Source organism: Nicotiana tabacum, chromosome 22 (assembly GCF_000715075.1).
Source record: "Nicotiana tabacum cultivar K326 chromosome 22, ASM71507v2, whole genome shotgun sequence".
NCBI classification, from domain to species: Eukaryota; Viridiplantae; Streptophyta; class Magnoliopsida; order Solanales; family Solanaceae; genus Nicotiana; species Nicotiana tabacum.
This window is the reverse complement of record NC_134101.1, coordinates 170,271,278-170,286,839: the sequence shown is the minus strand read 5'-3', so window position 1 is coordinate 170,286,839 and position 15,562 is coordinate 170,271,278. Positions and strand designations below refer to the sequence as shown.

The window sequence follows — 15,562 nt, the reverse complement described above, 5'->3', positions numbered from 1 at the left end:
TAGCGCGTTCACTAGTGCGATCGCGCTAGTTGCACGGCCAATAGCGCGTGTATTAGCGCGGCCGCGCTACGAGGCTTCAAAATTTTTTAAACTTTTCACCTGATTTTTCCATTTTTCGATTGCCTTATCACCCGCCCATTGTCACCTGCATTGGTTAGCATTTTCAAAAACTCACAATTAACCACTACTACTACCATCGGGTTGCCTCCCGACCAGCGCCTTAGTTAACGTCGTGGCACGATGTAGATCAATCACATTTAAGGCTCACTCGACCTTTGTGGTTCAACGAGAAGTACGACGGACAGCTCTTTCGGTTCATCCATCCCCACATATAGTTTGAGTCGTTGTCTATTAATCCTGAAGGTGTTAGTGTTATCTTCACTGGTTATCTCCACATCCCCTAACGGGAACACTTCAATCACCTGAACAGCCCAAACCATCGGGACTTAAGCTTACCAGGAAACAATCTCAACCTCCAATTGTACAATAATACCTTGTCTCCGGGTTTAAAATTTCTGTCCACAATGTGTTTGTCATGCAGCCTCTTCATTCTTTCCTTGTAAAGTCTCGTGCTTTCAAAGGCGTGATATCTGAATTCCTCCAACTTATGCAACTTTGTCAGTCGATTTTCTCCAGGCTCATCAGGGTTCATGTTCAATTGCTTTAGTGCTCACCAAGCTCGATGTTCTAGCTCTACAGGCAAGTGACAGGCCTTCCCAAATACCAACTTGTACAGTGACATACCGATAGGTATTTTGAATGCAGTTCTATAGGCCCAGAGCGCATCGTCAAGCTTTTTCGCCCAATCAGTTCTTGTGGCATTTATAGTTTTAGTGAGAACACTCTTGATCTCACGGTTTGAGACCTCTACCTATCCGCTTGTTTGAGGGTGATACGGGGTTGCCACCTTGTGGTGCACGTCATATTTGGCTAGTAACTTCTCAAAGACACGGTTGCAAAAGTGTGTGCCTCCATCACTAATGATGGCTCTCAGAATCCCGAATCGGGTGAATATATTCTTCTTTAAGAACCCCACCACTACCCTCGAATCATTGGTGGGGAATGTTGCAGCTTCCACCCATTTAGATACATAATCTACTGCAACAAGTATGTACTTATTGCCGTAAGAACTGACGAAGGGACCCATGAAATTAATTCCCTAGACATCGAACACCACAACTTGCTAAATTGGATTCATGGGCATCTCATGTCTACGGGATATGTTTCCTATTCTATGGCATTTGTTGTAGCCCTTTACCCATTGGTGAGCATCCTTAAAGATTGTTAGCTAGTAGAACCCGGCCTCTAACACCTTCGCTGCTGTCCGAACTCCTCCAAAATGTCCTCCAAAAGTTGAAGCGTGACAAGCCTACAAAACAGAACATTGTTCTATCTCGAGGACGCATCTCCGGAACATGTTGTCAATACAAATTTTAAACAAATGCGGTTCATCCCAGTAGTAGTTTCGGCAGTCACGATAAAATCGTTTCTTTTGAGCATAGGAGAGTTCATATGGTTCAATATCGCAGGCCAAATAGTTTGCAATATCAACATACCATGGCACATCGTCCACACTTGTGGCTAGCAGCTGCTCGTCTGGAAAGGTTTCCAAAATATCCTCAGACTGAATTGCATTTTCAACACTTTCAAGGCGTGGCAAATGATCAGCAACTTGGTTCTCCGTGCCCTTACGGTCACGAATCTCCAAGTCAAACTCTTGCAAAAGTAGCATCCAACGAATTAGGCACGGCTTGGACTCTTTTTTATCAACTAAATAACGAATGGCTGCGTGATTTGTGTACGCGATCACCTTTGAACCGATCAAGTAAGACCTAAACTTATCAAAGGCGAACACGACAGCCAACATTTCTTTTTCAGTTACCGTGTAATTCAGCTGAGCACCATTCAACATCCTACTTGCGTAGTAAATAGGGTGCATTACCTTATTCTTGCACTATCCTAACATGGCTCCCACAGCGTAGTCACTAGCATCACATATGAGTTCAATCGGTTGCTCCCAGTCGGGAGCAATTATAATCGGTGTTGTGACTAGCCGCTTCTTTAGTTCCTCAAAAGCCACCCTGCAATCATCAGAAAACACAAATGGGTTATCCTTTTCGAGCAACTTACAGAGGGGATTGGTGATCTTGGAAAAATCCTTGATGAATCGCCGGTAGAAGCCGGCATGTCCCAGGAAGCTACGAATAGCTTTGACTGATGTGGGAGGTGGAGGTTTTTCTATCACGTCGACTTTGGCTTTGTCCACCTCAATCTCTTTACTCGACACTAAGTGCCCCAAGACGATTCCTTCTTGGACCATGAAGTGCCACTTCTCCTAATTCAACACTAGATTCATCTCGATGCACCTCTTCAGTACACAGTTTAAATTTGCTAGGCATTCATCGAACGAATTTCCCACCACTGAAAAATCATCCATGAAGACCTCCATAATGTCTTCCACCATGTTTGTGAAAATGGCCATCATGCACCATTGGAATGTTGCAGGTGCATTACAAAGACCAAATGGCATTCTCCTGAAGGCAAACACTCCGTAAGGGCAAGTAAATGAAGTCTTTTCCCTATCCTCCGGGGCAATAGAAATCTGGTTGTACCCCGAGTATCCATCCAGAAAACAAAAGTGTGACATCCCTGCCAATCTATCTAACATCTGATCAATGAAAGGAAGTGGGAAGTGGTCCTTCCGGGTGGCTAGATTTAGCTTTCTATAATCCATGTAGATTCTCCAGCCTGTGACGGTTCTTGTAGAGATCAATTCGTTGTTATCATTCTTAACTACCATCACACCACCCTTTTTAGGTACATATTGAACTGGGCTAACCCAGCTACTATCAGAAATTGGGAAAATGATTCCTGCATCTAACCACTTGGTCACTTCTTTCTTCACTACCTCCTTCATATTGGGGTTCAGCCTTCTTTGGTGTTCCCTGGAAGGTTTGTATCCCTCTTCCAGTAAAATTTTGTGCATACAGTATGCAGGGCTGATCCCCTTTATGTCTTCCATGGTCCACCCAATGGCAGTCTTGTATTCCTTAAGTACCTGCAAGAGTTGTTGAGCCTGCACATCTAACAAACTAGATGAGATAATAACAGGTAATGTGGAGTTAGGTCCAAGAAACTCATACCTGAGATGGGCTGGCAATGGCTTTAATTCCAGCTTTGGTGGTTCTCCGATTGATGGCTTGGCTGGAGGAGTTTCTCTGTTTTCCAGGTACAAGGGCTCAAATTCGAGAGTTCTATCCCAGAACCCTCTACCCTTTAATGCCATCACCCATCCAGCCAGTTTATCTCCCTTTACCTCATCTAAATTCATTAAACACGCAGCGAGGGGGTCTTCAATAGTTAGCAGTTCATCATCGGTCCCTATGATTACATCCATGGCATCAATAAGAGAGCAATTGGCGAATTCACTTGGTCGCCTCATAGATTTCTACACGCCGAATGTTATCTCTTCATCGTTCAACCTCATCTTTAACTCCCCAGTTTCACAATCAATTAAAGCTCTACCCGTGTCCAGGAACAGTCTTCCCAAAATTATGGGAATCACTTCATCCACTTTATAGTCTAAGATTACAAAATCTGTAGGGAACACAAATTTCCCTACCTGAATCAACACATCATCCAGAATACCAGAGGGTCACTTTACCGTCCTGTCAGCCAGCTGCAACAACATAGAGGTGGGTCTAGCTCTTCCAATACCCAACCTCTTATAAATTGCCAGGGGCATAAGATTAATGTTGGCCCCTATATCACACAGTGCTTTAGCAAAGGCAAAATCACCAATAGTGCATGGGATTGTAAAGCTCCCTAGGTCAAATAGCTTTTCCGCAATTGGTCTGGTCACCACTGCACTACAGGTTTGAGTAAGAGTAACTGTGGCCAAGTCTTGGAAATCAAATTTTCGGGACATTAAGTCCTTCATCATTTTTGCATACCCAGGCATCTTTTTCAAACCATCAATCAAGGAAATATTTACCTGGATTTGTTTTAGCATCTCCAAAAACTTCTTGTATTGCTCCTCTTTTTGGTACTTAGCTAGCCTCTGAGGAAATGGTGTAGGAGGTCTCTTCTTTCCAATCATTTGGCTTCGATCTTTATCAGTTGCCACATCAACCATTTGTTCCTGTGCTATCTCAGCTTCTTTCTTGGTCTCCATTTGAATGCTACTTTCTTCCTGGGCAGGCTGGACTGTCACCTCTGTCAATTTCGTTGATTCATCCAACTCTATGGGCACTGATATAAGTATCTCAGCCTCCCTGGCTTCTCGAGCCCTTTCTTGCTCGACATCCAAATCTCTGCCATTCCGTAGGCTCATTGCCATCATCTGCTTCGGGACTTGATCTTTTGGATTTACCTGGGTATCTGCAGGTAGTGTTCCATGAGGGCGATTGTTCAGAAAATCGAAATTTGGCCCATCAGCATTTCAATATTTTTGATCGCTGAATCATGTGCATCTTCTCTCTCGCTAATCTTTGCATTAGACTCAATAACATGTTGCATCATTGCTTCCAGTCTAGCAAACTCATCTTCCTGCCTTCTACTATACTGCTGCTGAGGAGGGTGATACCCCTACTGTTGATTCTGATTACTGTATCCATGTGGCCTTGGGTAAGGTGCTATATTGTTGGGGGGTCTCATACCCTCCACATTCCCACTGTTGAACTATGATTGGGATGGCCTGTACTGTTGATTCTGATGGCCCCAACTCTGGCTACCCTGTCTCTAGCCCCCATAATTAGTCACATAGTTCATATCTTCAGGGTAATACTGATGATCGTGTTCTGCTTTCCACTGGTTACCAATTGGCTGACTAATGCAAGATGTGCACAAGCCCCCATTAGTAGTATCTACAATATGTAAATGCTTCTTTTGTCCTAACTTTTCCACCTTTTTGGTGATTATGCTCATTTGTGTCAATAAGGTGGCCATATTTTTAGCCATTGAATAGCACTGAGTGCACCACTGGAGTGATTGGTGCATTTCTTGTTATCCATCCCGAATTCAGCGCCATCTTGTCAAGCAGACCTTGACCTTCTCTCCATGTTTTACTCAAAAATACTCCACCGGCTGAAGCATCAACAATGTTCTTCACGCTATCTGACAATCCTATGTAAAACCGCTATCCCAACATCAAATCTGGAATGCCATGGTGCGGAAATATGACCAGCATCCCTTTAAAACGCTCCCATGTTTCAAGCAATATTTCCATTGGTATCTGTTTAAAACTCAAAATGTCATCAATCTGTTGCGCGGTTTTGTTGGAGGGTGGAACTTGTTCACGAATTGCCTGACTAACTCCTCCCAAGTTGTTATGGAATTTATGGGGAGTGAGTTTAACCAGGTCTGAGCAGCTCCTGTCACTGAAAACGGGAATAATAGCAACTTGATTGCTTCTGGAGTTACATTGGGCTGCCTTTGGGTTTTGCAGATTGACAGAAAATATTTCAAATGTTGTTGAGGATCTTCGACTTGTGACCCCGAAAATAATCCCTTGTTTTGCAACAAATGCAGCATATTATTCGTGATTTGGAAGGATTCAGCTTGTATCTGCGGGCTAAAATCGAGGTCGCCAGATTTTTAGTTGTGGGTTATGCCCAGTCATAGAGAGCTGCCTCTGGCACAAGAGGTGTCATTGGCGCTATTGGTACAGCTGGGTGTTCTTCGTGATCTCCCATTTTTATTTCTAATGGGTCAGTTGTTTGTTGTTGTTTGTTTTTTTGGTTGGCCCGGTTCAAGGCCTTGAAAAATATCTCGGGATCTGGTAATGCTTCAAATACTTCACCAGTTCTCGATGAGTTTCTAGGCATGCACCTGTGCAACTAAGTCGATAAATGTTAAAAATTTCAATGTAAAAGTTAGGTATAGAGAGAACTAACTACACTAAGAATTTTTGTACTTCTTTCAATCGTAATTGATAATACCGTTAATTCCCCGACAACGGCGCCAAAATTTGATCATGCTCAACTGTGTCTATTAAAAGACTAAGCGGGTGTTGCAAATATAATCCGGGGTATTATGCCCCGAGTCGAATTCCACAGGGAATTAACGTATCAAGAGAAGCCTTTAAAGTACTAAATTCTTATGAGTCGACCTTGTCAAACTTTGTAAATAACAAGTGGTGTTATGGTCACTACTCCAACTAACAGAATCAATAAAACAAAGATTAACTACTACGCAGTTGTAGACAATTGGAATAAAGGTCTAAGGTAATGGTTTCCCCCGTTGTTAAATTCCTTAGTCGTATGTTTCTTATAGTTATGAATTAGTTGTCTCTATCAATCATGAACTCTCCAGCTATCATAACTCTCTCTCAAGTAATTATGATAATTTACTAGACGCACTCTCTCAAGCTACACTAGCGAGATTCGCATTACAGTTCACTTAGATCGCACCCGAGGTATCGTTATCTCTACTACAACATCCAAACCCTCGGTTATGACTCTCGCCTATACTCCGGGAGTGATGTTGTTCAAATAATTACCTAAATATGCACTCTCTCTCAAGAAGATATATAATAAATAGGAACGGCTAATTGAGGATCCTTTCAACTAACCAAAATCAAAACGTAGTTGAACAAATAGAGATTAACAACCAATTCAAACTATATTAATATAACATCAAGTTCATCCACAACGGGTTCACCCAAAACCATAGATTAAAAGAGTTAGCTACTCATAACAATGATGTTCATCACAATAATTAAATTCATTACAAATCATAAAAACAAAAGGAAGAAGAAAAGAACTTGATGTAGAATACTCCTCCTTGCCTCTTACCTTTCCTTTTCTTGCTCTCAGCTATCAAAAGCTGCACACACACCCCTTGGGCGAGCTTGACCTTCTATAGGTTAAGTGAATTTGCCCCCCATATTTCCAAATTTACCCCTAGGAATTATTTTCCGGGACTAGGCTAGCGCAGCCGCGTTAGTGGGCGCGCTAATGGCCGCGCTAGTAGCCTTACCATTCTGCCTCGACCATCTGGGCTAGTGCGGTCGCGCTAGTGGAAGCGCTAATCGTCGTGCTAGTACAGGCCTTCATTTGGTCGATTCTTTTTCTCGTCGTCTTGCTTACTAAACTTCTAGGGGTCTTTCTTGCTTCAATGCAGCTCCAATCACATCCTTAAGGCCTTATATAAGCTCTTAATTCCTACAATACAATTTAGAGCTCATTTTTCATCATTTGATTATATTAGAGCATTGAAACATAATCAAGCTAGGGCAAAACAATCGTCAAATGACATAAATCTAGCCCAATATCAGTAACTGATCCTTCAACTCAGGATGAGCCATACGATACAGAGGAATAGAAATGAGCTGAGTGCCCGACAACAGATCAATGCCAAAATCAATGTCTCTATCAGGCGGCATGCCCGGAAGATCAGCTGGAAACACATCAGGAAAATCCCATACTACTGGGACTGAATCAACTGAAGGGGTATCAATACTGACATCTCTCACATAAGCTAAATACGCATCATACCCCTTCTCAACCATTCGCTGAGCCTTAAGGAAAGAAATAACTCTACTGGGAGTGTGATCTAAAGTACCCTCCACTAAACACGCGGTACACCTAGCATAGCCAACATCACGGTTTTGGTGTGACAATCAAGAATAGCATAATGGGGTGACAACCAGTCCATGCCCAAGATAATATCAAAATCTACCATGCTGAGTAACAATAAATTGGCTCTGGTCTTAAAACCACTAAGAACAACCAAACACAACCGATAAATGTGATCCACAACAAGAGAATCTCCCACAGGAGGAGAAACATAAATAGGGGAACTCAAAGAACCCCGAGTACACCCAAATGCATCGCAAAATAAGAAGACACATAAGAGTAAGTGGATCCTGGATTGAATAGAACCGATGCATCTCTGTGACAAACTAGTATAATACGTGTGATGACAGAATCAGAGGCAACAGGCTCGGTACGGGCAGGAAGGGCATAGTATCGGGCCTGGCCACCCCCTCTAGGGTGACCTCTACCTCCCCAACCTTCACCTCTAGCTGGCTGAGCAGGTGGGGTAGCAACTGGAGCTGTAACCATAGCCTGAAAACTCTGTAGGGCGCGCTGTGGCTAAGAAGCCTGTGGAGGCACACCTCTACCAAGTCTAGGGCAATCCCTCACCATATGGCGTGTGTTGCCACACTCAAAACAAGCTCTGGGAGGATGTGTCAGTTGTGACAGGCTCGGGCCAGGTTTGCCAAACTGACCTCTGAAAGCACCCCGCGCAGGAGGCGCGCTAGATACCAGATGTGCATAATAAGGCTCTTGAGGCCTAGGAGGAGCTAGAATAACACTGGCTGCTGGAAGAGCTGAATGAACTGGGCGACTCATATAACCCCTACCATGACGACCTATAGCTGGGCACGAGCACTAGAATAATGGCCCGACTCTCGAGACCTCTTGGCCTCCCTCTCCTCTCTTTCTCTCCCTAGCATGCATACCCTCAATCCTCCTAGCAATGCTCACCACCTGCTGATAAGAAATATCCATCTCCAACTCACAAGCCATGCTAGACCTGATGCTGGGAATAAGCCCCTCAATAAACCGGCGAACCCTCTCGCGAACAGTAGAAACCAAGGCTGGTGTATGTCTAGCCAAACTAGTGTAATAGACAGCATACTCTGGCACAATCATAGCACCCTGGCGCAAATGCTCAAACTCTGCGCGCCATGCATCTCTAAGGATCTAAGGAACATACTCTCTCAGGAACAGATATGAAAACTGAGTCCAAGTCAGTAAAGCAGCCTCATCTGAACTGTCTAACTCATAGGTGCGCCACCACTCATAGGCGGCTCCTTGAAGCTGGAAAGTAGTGAAGGAAACCCTGTTCAATCATGATATACCCATGGTACGAAGAATACGGTAACACTCATCTAGAAATCCCAGAGCATCATCTGATGCTAGACCACTAAATATAGGAGGCTTGTACTTCTTGAACCTCTCAAGCCTCAACTGCTCATCCTCAGAAACCGCTACTCTATCCTCCGGCTGATATCGAACTGCAGGCAGTACAGGAATAATCTTGGGAACCTGCTCGACATGCACTGCTGCTCAGGAGTGCGGGCGGTGGGAATCTGTGCTCCTCCCCTATCCTGAGATGTAGCTGCAACAAGGGAAGCAACCCTGCCTGAGCCAAAGTGGTGTACATGCTCATGAACTGTGTTAGAGTCTTCTGAAGTGTTGGAGTAGTAGTAGCAGTAGGCGTATCGGGTGCTTGGACTCCAGCTGGAACTGCTAGTGGTACCTCAGTGTCAGCTCGCGCAGGTGCTCTAGCTGCACCACATGCGCGTCCTCGGCCTCTACCCTAGCCCCGGCCTTTGACGGCTGTAGTAGGGGGCGCGGGTGCCTGATCATCTCGGGTAGCACGTGTCCTCACCATCTGTGAGAGAATAGAATACAGAAGCATTAGAATTGTGACATCAATCTCGCACGACAAGGAAATCAAATGAAATGGAATTTTCCTAACAGTTACATAGGTAGATAAGTACAGACGTCTCCGAACCGATTCGCGAGACTCTAATAAACCGGCTTGTGATTTATAACTCCTATGAACCTAGAGTTCTGATACCAACTTGTCACGATCCCAATTCACCCTCCGTGAACCATCATGATGGCACCTAGTCTCTACAACTAGGTAAGCCTAACAATGCGTAAAATAAACCAATTTGTGGAAGAAACAATTAAAAACCAAAATAGTGAAATAAAACAGCATTTAAAAGTGCCGCTCGGCATACACAATATCAACTCTCAAAAACTAATACATTTTCCAAAACCCGGAATCTCATGATCGCAAGCCTTTGAATGTCTACAAGTATCTAACTCCAGAATATCTAACAAAGGAAAGATAGTATAGAAGGGCTAATAATTAAAAGGGAGAGTAGAAAGGGACTCTTCGGTCTGCAGACGCGGCAGATATACCTCAGAGTCTCTACAAATGCCTCGTCTCAAGCGTGATAAGTCTGAGTGGAGGTACCTGGATCTGCACATGAAAAACATGAAGAAAGGGCATGAGTACACCACAACGGTACTCAGTAAGTGCCAAGCCTAACCTCGGTCGGATAGTGACAAGGAAGGTTAGGTCCCTACTGAGATTAAATGAAATATAAGGTGTGACAGTATAAGATAAAGCATTACAGTTGAAAGATAACAATAAGAATTAATACAGGATAATTAGGACAGCTACAACTGAAACAAAGGCAAAACAATCGCCAGGAATACCACTCTTCGCAAAGAAAATAACCGAGGATCTCTCACTATCCCGAGAATCTCTTAGTACCCTCAATCTATGTCAGGGATCTCTTGGTATCCTCAATATATGCTAGGGATCTCTTGGTATCCCGAGGATCTCTTGGTATCCTCAATATACGTGCTGGGGATCTCTCGATATCCCACACCTCAAATTAAATCATAAATACATACAGGGGATCTCTCGGGATGTCGTCCCGTAGTCCCAAAGTAAAACACACAGCAATAACACAAAAAATACTCAATTTCGTACCAAAGTAAAACAGGTAATTCTAACCTAACATGCTTCACATAATACAAATAAGGAAGTCCAAGCAATAAGGCAATTAAATCAATTAAACATGCTTCTCTAAGCTAAAAGCAGGCTTAAATTTCAAGTAGAATAAGTAGGAAAGGAAAACACAATTAAAGCTACTGTAGTGGAAATAGGATTTTCAACAATTAGCACAAGTACGTGTCATGACCCTAAACCCGGACCTGGTCGTGATGGCGCCTTTCGTGAAGACAAGGCCAGCCAACTATTCCTAATTCGATGTTAAATAGTTAAACAGCAAGAAAAACAATCTAAAACATGATTTAATAATACTAAATAGCAGATAATATCATAAATGTGCGGAAGAACAACCTAACACAGCCCTAAACCGGGGTGTCACTAGTCACGAGCATCTATAAAACCTAATACAAGTCTGAAGAGTCTACAAACTATTACAAATGTCTGATAAGATATAGAAATGATAAAGAGGGAGAAACACGGGACTGCAGACGTCAAACAGCTACCTCGTGGACTCCGATATCTGTCGGGAGCTCTCAACTCGCACTGGCTGGATCCGCAATGCCTAAATCTGCACACAGGGTGCAGGGAATAAAATGAGTACTCCAACTCAGTGAGTAACAAATGTAAATAAACACTGAAAGCAAGAAATCACGTAAAGAACAAAGCATTCTATAAAGAAGCAGTAAAACAATTAAAACAGTAAACCAGTGAAAGATAGGTAAAATTCTTTAACTCAACGTAGTTTCATGAAAAGCCTTTTTAAATAATTAAGTAAGTAATTGACAGTCAATTATGAAAAGTAAACACATAAAGGCTCGCCCTTCGGGCACAGTATGAAAAAATCTGCCCCTCGGGCAACATCTCAGAATAGTACCAACCCCTCGGGCAATCACATAGAACAGTACCATCCCCTCAGGCTCAATCTCACATCACAATGGGTACCCGCGCTCACTGGGGGACTACAGACTCCTGGAGGGGCCCTTACGGCCCAAGCGCAATATCAAGCCACCTCGTGGCATCATTACTAGGCCCTCGGCCTCATATCAATCAAGTCACCTCGTGGCGTACATATCTCAGGCCCTCATCCTCATAATCGGTAGCAAATGTTTCCTCACAACATAGGCCCTCAGCCTTACTCAGTCAAAATCCTCACAAGCCACTCGGGCAATAGTAAAACATGTGTTTCTCAGCCCAAACATTATTTAAAAGATCATTTAAGTATTAAAACAGAGTAAACATGGCTGAGTACAACAATGAAATATAACATGACTGAGTTCAAATATAAAGTCAAAACAGTGAGGAGATACCAGTAAAAATCCTCGAAGGGTTCAAATAGTTGGCACAAGGCCCAAATATGGCATTCAGCCCAAATCATGATGATAGCAAATAGATTTCAGTCAAATACACGGTAAAATAGTCATCCGGGACGGACTAAGTCACAATCCCCAACAGTGCACGACCCCACGCTCGTCATCAAGCGTGTGTCTCACCTCAATATAGCACAACGATGTGCAAGTTCGGGGTTTCATACCCTCAGAACATCATTTACAATCATTACTCACCTCGAATGGGTCAAATCTCTAGCTCGCGCCTCCTTTGCCCCTCGAATCGGCCTCCACTCGCATCAAATCTATCCAAAATCAAAACGAGGACGTCAAAATATGCCAAGGGAATGAAGCCCAAGTGAAAACAATCAAAATACGACACAAATCCCGAAATTAGCAAAACCCGACCCCTAGACCCACGTCTCGGAATTCGATAATTTTTACATCAATAGATTACTTATCTCCCCACGAGTTCATACATATCAAAAGTTCTGAAATCCAACCTCAAATGGTCCTTCAAATCCTCAATCGAAGGTCTAAATTTCCAAGCCCTTGTTCTTCAATTTTTGGCTTATTTTCCATGATTATTTAGGTGGAATTCACATTAGAATTGAGTTTTAAGTCCAACAATATTACCTCCAAATGATTCCCCTTGAATCCCTCTTCGATCCCCTTCAAAAAGCTCCAAAAACGACCAACAATGGAAGGAAATAACCCCACATTCGCGGACAAGACAACCTTTTAAACCTTCTGTCCATGCCTAATTTCCTTCTTCGCGAACGTGGTCAAAGCCTCACATTCGCGAAGCACAAATTAACTTTGACCAATTCTCCCCTTACGCAATCACGACTAAACCCTCGCGATCAAGATGCTTTACCCAGACGGACCTTCGCGAATGCATTCCATCCATCGCGAATGCGATGAGTTAATTCCACTAAAGCTCAGCCTCTCATTTCCTTCTATGCGAATGCGACTACACACTCGCGAATGCGATGCACCTACGCCCAGCCCTTCGTGAATGCGGAGACCTCATCGTGAACGCGAAGGCTTAATTCCTACCTTCCTCGACTGACTCTTCGCCAATGCGAGGGCCCTCTCGCGAACACGAAGGTGACTTTTCTGCAGCACTGACCTACAATTTTCTGCCGGTTCCAACTTCATGAATTGGCCCGATTGACCACCTGAAACTCACCCGAGGCCCCGTGACCTCAACCAAAGGCATCAACACATCCAAAAACCTTATTCAAACTTGTTCCAATGTTCAAAACACCTCAAACAACATCAAATCAACTATAACACATCGGATTCAAGCCTAAGTTTCTAAAAATCTTCCGAATTCCGCTTTTGATCAAAAACCCAACCAAACCACGTCCGAATGACCTGAAATTTTGCACACACATCCCAAATGACACAACGGAACTACTGCAACTCTCGGAATTCCATTTAGACCCCCTAGATCAAAATATCGCCTACCAACCGGAAATCACCAAAATATCAACTTCGCCAATTCAAGCCTAAATCTACTCCGAACCTCCAAAACTAATTTTGATCACACTCCTAAGTCCCAAATCACCTTTCGAAGCTAACCGAACCATCGGAACTCACATTCGATCCCTCTAACACACTAGTCAACATCCGGCTAACTTTTCCAACTTAAACTCATTCTAAAGAGACTAAGTGTCTCAAACCTTACCAAATTCATTCTGGATTCGATCCGACCAACCCGATATCACATAACATGGATAAACAAAGCATAAAGAAGCATAAAGGGGGAAAACGGAGCGGTAATTCATGAGACGACTGGCCACGTCGTCACATCCTCCCCAACTTAAACAAACGTTCGTTCGTGTACGAATCAAGAAACATACCTGAAGCTTCAAACAGGTGAGGATATCTTCTCCGCATCTCCTGCTCGGTCTCCCAGGTAGCCTCTTCCTCGGGCCGACCTCTCCGCTGCACTTTCACTGAAGCTACATCCTTCGACCTCAACTTTCAAACCTGACGACCCAAAATAGCTACTAGCTCCACATCATAAATCAAATCATTATCCAACTGAACCATGCTGAAATCCAAAACATGAGACGGGTCCCCAATATACTTTCGGAGCATAGAAACATTAAATACCGGATGCACACTCGACAAGCTGGGTGGCAAAGCAAGCTCATAAGCCACCTCCCCAATCCTACGAAGCACCTCAAAAGGCCCAATGAACCGCGGACTCAATTTCCCTTTCCTCCCAAACCTTATAACACCCTTCATAGGTGAAACCTTCAACAGAACCTTCTCGCCAACCATGTAGGACACATCCCAAACCTTCCTATCAGCATAGCTCTTTTGCCTTGGATGCGTTGTACGAAGCCTCTCCTGAATCACCTTCACCTTCTCTAAGGCATCCTGCAACAAGTCTGTCCCCAATAGCCTAGCCTCACCGGGCTCGAACCAACTAACTGGAGATCTACACCGCCTCACATACAAAGCCTCATATGGAGCCATCTAAATACTCGACTGGTAGTTGTTGTTATAAGCAAACTCTACAAGCAGTAGAAACTGATCCCATGACCCTCCGAAATCAATGACACAAGCACGCAACATGTCCTCCAATATCTGAATAGTGCGCTCAGACTGCCCGTCTGTCTGAGGGTGAAATGATGGAAACTAGGACACCGTGCAACCAAATAATCTCCCGAATATAAATCTCTGCCAACCGCTCTAAAGAATAGGTAGTACACGCAGGAATGAAGTGCGCGGACTTGGTCAGCCGATCCATAATCACCCAAATAGAATCGAACTTCCTCAAAGTCCGTGGAAGCCCAACTACAAATTCCATAGTGATCCTCTCCCACTTCCACTCGGGAATATCCATCTGCTGAAGCAATCCACCCGGTCTCTGATGCTCATATTTTACATGCTGACAGTTGAGACACCGAGCTACAAATCCCACAATGTCTTTCTTCATTCTCCTCCACCAATAATGTTGCCTCAAATCCTGATACTTTTTTGCGGCACCCGGATGAATGGAATAGCGCGAGCTATGGGCCTCCTCCAGAATCAACTCCCAAAGCCCATCCACATTGGGCACACAAATCCGGCCCTGCATCCTCAACACCCCATCATCACCTATAGTAACATCTCTTACATCATCATGCTGAACTCTATCCTTAAGGACAAGCAAATGCGTATCATCATATTGGCGCTCTTTGATGCGATCATATAAGGAAGACCGAGAAACCACACAAGCCAATACGTGACTGGGCTCTGAAATATCTAACCTTACGAACCGATTGGCCAAGGCCTGAACATCAATTGCAAGAGGTCTCTCCCCAACTAGAATATATGCCAAACTCCCCATACTCACCGCCTTTCGGCTCAAAGCATCGGCCACCACATTGGCCTTTCCCCGATGGTACAGGATAGTGATATCATAATCCTTTAGCAACTCCAACCATCTCCGCTGCCTCAAGTTAAGATCCTTCTGCCTGAACAAGTGCTGGAGGCTATGATGATCAGTAAAAACCTCACAAGACACACCATACAAGTAATGTCTCCAACTCTTCAACGTGTGAACTATGGAAGCCAACTCTAAATCATGAACAGGGTAGTTTTTCTCATGGGGCTTCAACTGACGAGAAGCATAAACAATAACGCTACCCTTCTACATCAATGCACAACCAATCCCAAATCTCGAAGCATCA

The 15,562-nt window shown here is 43.9% G+C and overlaps 1 protein-coding gene and 1 non-coding gene across 2 annotated transcripts; one reads left to right on the top strand and one right to left on the bottom strand.

The window, feature by feature from the left end:
- Positions 1 to 1,954: 1,954 nt before the first annotated feature.
- On the bottom strand, positions 1,955 to 2,320 carry LOC142176152 (putative mitochondrial protein AtMg00860). The gene has a single exon (XM_075243236.1). The coding sequence runs from the start codon at positions 2,318 to 2,320 to the stop codon at positions 1,955 to 1,957; it is 366 nt and encodes a 121-aa protein (XP_075099337.1).
- A 2,839-nt stretch (positions 2,321 to 5,159) lies between these two features.
- LOC142176822 (small nucleolar RNA R71) lies at positions 5,160 to 5,266 on the top strand. Its single transcript, XR_012705629.1, has one exon. It is a non-coding gene; the product is annotated as a small nucleolar RNA R71 (small nucleolar RNA).
- Positions 5,267 to 15,562: the final 10,296 nt, after the last annotated feature.

Excerpts from the sequence above, each read along its gene's own strand:
- LOC142176152 (XM_075243236.1), bottom strand. The coding sequence starts at position 2,320 with ATGGTCCAAGAAGGAATCGTCTTGGGGCACTTAGTGTCGAGTAAAGAG.